Consider the following 5,268-nt stretch of genomic DNA (forward strand, 5'->3'; position numbering starts at 1 on the left):
TACATTTACAGTGATGTCAGTATCATGGTTTCATTTTTACACATGTATGGAATATTTTAGGATGAACTGACCTATGATGATGTGCATGTGAACTTCACTCGAGAAGAATGGGCTTTGCTGAATCCTACACAGAGGAATCTCTACAAAGATGTGATGTTGGAGATCTACAGGAACCTCAAAGCTGTAGGCAAGACTGAATTATCTTTCACTTTTTAAAATAAGGGAACAATTGTTTCTTTGTTATTGATGCTTTTCTGTAATTTCAATTGAGAATGAGGAAGAATAAGGTTTACTAAAGATAGTAACTTAAATTTGCCTAATTTCGAATAATATATCATACATTTTCTGGTACTATATTTTAGGCTACAATTGGGATGACCACAACACTGAAGAACATTGTCAAAGTTCCAGAAGACATGGAAGGTAATTTTCATGTGTAAGTTGGTATGAATTTGCTTCAGAAGAAATGTTAATGTGGCCTGGAACCTTTTTAAAATTTTTTTTATTTTTTGGTGGCCTGGAACTTTTAAAGAAAAGCAACAGAGTAAAAAAAAAAAAAAAAAAAGGCATTACAGAGGGGCGTGGTGGCATACGCCTTTAGTTCCAGCACTCGGGAGGCAGAGGCAGGTGGATTTGTGAGTTCAAGGCCAGCCTGGTCTACAGAGTGAGTTCCAGGACAGCCAGGGCTATACAGAGAAACCCTGTCTCAAAAAACCAAAAACAAAAAAGCATTTCTTTAAGTGTATTGTTTAAATTCTCACAAATCTATGTACCTCAATGTCAGGTGTTTGATTTGTGTTCAAGGCATTTCTCTAAAAGAAAAGACAAAGGAAACAATGCTTTAACTGATATTGCCATTTGAATCATAGCCACATTACAGCTATTCTGTAGAACTGCCAATCTAGTCTCATACCACTCACATATTGCCAAAGATATATATATCTTTGGTAATAAATATATGTTTCTAATAAGCAAATATCCCATAGTAAAACTGATTACTCATATAGTAACATTGCTAAGTTTAAGTGAGAGGGACAGTTTATGAGTCAAGAACGTTTTTTGAGGAGAAACCTTAATTCCTATACTATATATCTATGATGAGCAAACAGCCAAACTGTGTGAATGCAATGTGGAAATCTTTCATTTGTTATTCTTTTTTTTTAATAGGTATATCCTGTGTCACAATGGATACAAATCATGTGAGCATAGGGATATTGAAAGAAGCAGAACCTTCTCTCTCAACCCAGAACAATTAAAATATATGTAGTAGTCCACATTTGAGCAAACTTTCTCACTGTGATACAAATTTATAATTAGTTGGTTCTCCAACTTCAGTGGGAATATATCCATAAACTCACAATGCAGAAAATCCCTATGAGTACTAGGATTGTGGACATTGTTTTACGTTTGTCCTGGTTTATTTTGTCAATGTAGTATGAAAATGTAGTATATTTCACAATATAGGAAAATTTATGAATGTACTCAGTGTGGTAAATCTCTGAGCTCTTCTATTTCTCTTCAAATATGTGAAAAATCTCATAGAGAGAAAGGATGCTATAAATGTGAGTCATGTAATAACATTCTTACCATTACAAGTATGTAAAACAACCCTTCCTGAAGGGAAAACCATGAATGTAAACAAAGTGATAAAAATCTTAAGATGTGAGTCCTCTTTACAATTAGACCAAATTGTAAGATTAATAAGATTCATCAATTTAGTGAATGTGGTAAAGCTTTCACATGTGCCAATTATCTTTGCAGGCATGAAAGAAGTCATACTGGAGAAAAACCCTCTGAAAATACTCAATGTGGTAAAGCCTTTGGATGTCACAGTCATCCCCAAAAGTATGAAAGAAATCATACTGGAGAGAAATCCTATGATGGTATTCAGTATGGTGAAGCCTTTGTACATCACAGTAGTCTCCATATGCATAAAAGAATACATACTGGAAAGAAACCCTACAAATGCAATCAATGTGGTAAAGCCTTTGCACAAACCAGAACTCTCCAAATACATAAAAGAACACATACTGGAGAGAAACCCTATGAATGTGATCAGTGTGGTAAAGCCTTTGCACATCATTGTCATTTCCGAGTACATAAAAGAATACATACTGGAGAGAAACCTTATAAATGTGATCAATGTGGTAAAGCCTTTGTAAGTCAGAATGAACTTAAAAGACATAAAAGAGTTCATACTGGAGAGAAACCTTACAAATGTAATGAATGTGGTAAAGTCTTTGTATGTAACGCTAGTCTCCAAGCACATAAAGTAACTCATAGTGGAGTGAAACCTTATGAATGTAAGCAATATAGTAAATCTTTTGCCTCTCATGGTCAACTTCAGAATCATGAAAGAATTCATACTGGACAGAAACCTTACAAATGTAATGAATGTGGAAAAGCCTTTTCAGAACACAATACTCTCAGAAGGCATAAAAGAACCCATACTGGAGAGAAACCCTATGAATGTAAGCAGTGTAGTAAATCCTTAGCCTCTTGTGGTCAACTTCGAACACATGAAAGAATTCATACTGGACAGAAACCTTATAAATGTAATCAATGTGGTAAAGCCTTTGCAGATCATGGTAAACTTTGAGATCATGAAAGAGTTCATACTGGAGAGAAACCTTACAAATGTAATGAATATGGTAAAGTCTTTGGACAACAGGGTCATCTTAGACTTCATAAAAGAATACATACTGGAGAGAAACCTTACAAATGTGATCAATGTGGTAAAGCCTTTCCATATAGTAGTACTCTCCAAGTACATAAAAGAACACATACTGGAGAGAAGCCCTATGAGTGTGATCAATGTGGCAAAGCCTTTGCAAATCAAAGTCATTTACATGTACATAAAAGAATACATAGTGGAGAGAAACCCTATGAATGTAAGCAATGTAGTAAATCCTTTGTTTCTAATGGTCAACTTCAAAGTCATCAAAGAATTCATACTGGAGAGAAACCTTACAAATGTAATGAATGTGGTAAAGCCTTTGCATGCCATCGTAATCTTCAAAAGCATAAAAGAATACATATTGGAGAGAAACCTTACAAATGTAGAAAATATGGCAAAGTCTATTCACAATCAAGTCACCTCCAACTACACGAAAGAACACATACTAAAGAGTAATCCTATGAATATAACCAATGTGGTAAAGCCTTTACAGTGATCTTGAAAGGTTTGGTGGTTTAAAAATACTTGGCCCATGGGAAGTGGTAGTATTCAGAAGTATGGCCTTTCAGGAATAGATGTGGCATTTGAGAAAGTATGTCACGTGGGGGTGGACTTTGAGATCCTATGCTTAAGCTCCACCCAGGGCAGAGTCTTCTGGCTGCCTTCTGATAAAGAAGTAGAATTCTCATCTCCTCCAGCACCATGTCTGCTTGGACACTGCCATTTTTTTCAGCCTTGATACTAGACTGAACCTCTGAATCTGTACACCACCCCCAATTAAATTTCCTTTATAAGAGTTGCCTTGGACCAAAATTAAGACAAATGGCATAAAAGATAACCCACTGGAGAGAAACTGACAAGCAGATAGTTCTCTGCATGTTTGATAACAGAAAAAACATATTTTAGATAGTCTCTTCCTTCTCCTTTTCTCTCTTTCCGTTTTTCCTCATCTATATCTTCCTACATCTCCTTTTCCTTTTCATTTCTCACCCCCCATCCCCATGAGGATAGTGATATATTAAGATAGAATCTCAGATGTAGCCCAGGGTAGTCTTGAATTGAAAATCCTCCAACCTTTCTTGAAGGCTGGGATTATAAGTGTGTATATCATGCCCAGGTTTTTCAAGCTGAATCCATGGATGTGGAACCATGAATTACAAATTAACTGTCTAATCTTTGGGAAATTGCTAAGCTGATGATAATATTGAGTAGTAGACTCAGAGAGTACAGCCATGCCTCTACTTCTATTAGCTCCTGGAAGCCTATTACTATAGGGATATGGAGTAAGCCTAGGCATTCGTTCTAAAGCAGTCTGTTTCACTTGAGACAATAAGAGGCACCAAAATGACCAAGAGGCACTAGAACTTAAAGCACCGTAAAGGCCTTCTCAAGCCAGACAAGGACTCCAGGAGATGCTCTAACAGATTCAGTGATCCATGGTCAGAGAGGACTAACTCCATTGTGTTAGGAGGTGTGAGAGAGGGTTCCAAGGTACTTCCCTCTTGCTTCATATAGTGTTTATTTAAACCCAGACACATACTGGATAGAGTAGAGATGAGTGAGTCACGTGGCATTCGTTCTAGACCATCATCCATGTCCAAAGAGCATCAGAACATGGGATCTGCTGCTGATGCATTGAAGCAGTTCCAGAAAGATCACTGTTATCTATTAGTTTTTGAAATGTTTCATTCCAAGCTTCTTCAGAATTTGGAAGGATCATAGGAAGATGATCGGTGAAAAAAAACGATGAGTGGTGGTATTTCACTGGCAGCCCGTGAGGCCGGCGTACCCCACCCCGACCCCTCGTGGGGAACGGGGTGGGGGGCACCGGGGGCCTCCCACTTATTCTCCAGGTATAATATGGACAATTACAAAGATCAAAACAGTAACAGGTATGGGGAGGAAATTCACAGGCCACACCACATGGTATACCCGGGAGTCATGTCTGGAACAGAGCCCTCCCCACCCCCCAAAAAGTCCCCATAAACAGGAGAACGGACCTCAAAGGAAAAGTCAGTTGACATTATAGCCATGTGTAGATGTAGACAGACAGGACCGTTCTAGAATGCCCTGGCCACAGCATTGTCTCAGCCCCCAAAATCTAGAGCCCTGGCCCCAGAGACCAAGGAGCTCCTGGAGAAATTTTAAAAGAATTAAAAGACATTGAAGCTCCAGGGAGACAGGGCTGGGTTCCAATGGCTTGGAGGCCTGGGCAACATCATCCTCTTTGCCTCAGAAATCCAGAGCCCTGCCTCCAGGGACAGAACAGGAGGGGACAGGGAAAAACATGAAGTTCCAGGGCAGAATTTAAGAATTCTGGTTGACGTGATCAAGTGCCGCCAACCCTGTAATTTGTCTCAGCAGGGAGCACAGCAACTAACATTCCCCACATAGATCTCCCAATATTCACTCTGTTAGTGAATATACCCAAACACGACACCATCTCCGGGACAAAGGAGGCACATGCTGGCTTGCTGGGACTCCTTAACTCTGGCCAGCTCTAGGTAGGGACTTCCTGTCCTTCTCATAGACTGGGGAAAAGGAATGTTGGAGAAACGAGTCACCACTAGGTGTCGCCCGACAACGGTCTC

The 5,268-nt window shown here is 39.0% G+C and overlaps 1 protein-coding gene across 1 annotated transcript in view; it reads left to right on the plus strand.

Annotated features, from left to right (window-relative positions):
- Positions 1 to 3,133, plus strand: part of LOC110285338 (zinc finger protein 431-like) — a 60,501-nt gene extending 57,368 nt beyond the window's left edge. The window contains 3 exon segments of the mRNA XM_021151408.2: positions 61 to 187; positions 363 to 423; positions 1,762 to 3,133. Of these exon segments, the coding sequence (XP_021007067.2) occupies positions 154 to 187; positions 363 to 423; positions 1,762 to 3,133 (1,467 nt within the window). The 5' untranslated portion in view covers positions 61 to 153.
- Positions 3,134 to 5,268: the final 2,135 nt, after the last annotated feature.

Source organism: Mus caroli, chromosome 19 (genome assembly GCF_900094665.2).
Source record: "Mus caroli chromosome 19, CAROLI_EIJ_v1.1, whole genome shotgun sequence".
Classification (NCBI taxonomy): domain Eukaryota; kingdom Metazoa; phylum Chordata; class Mammalia; order Rodentia; family Muridae; genus Mus; species Mus caroli.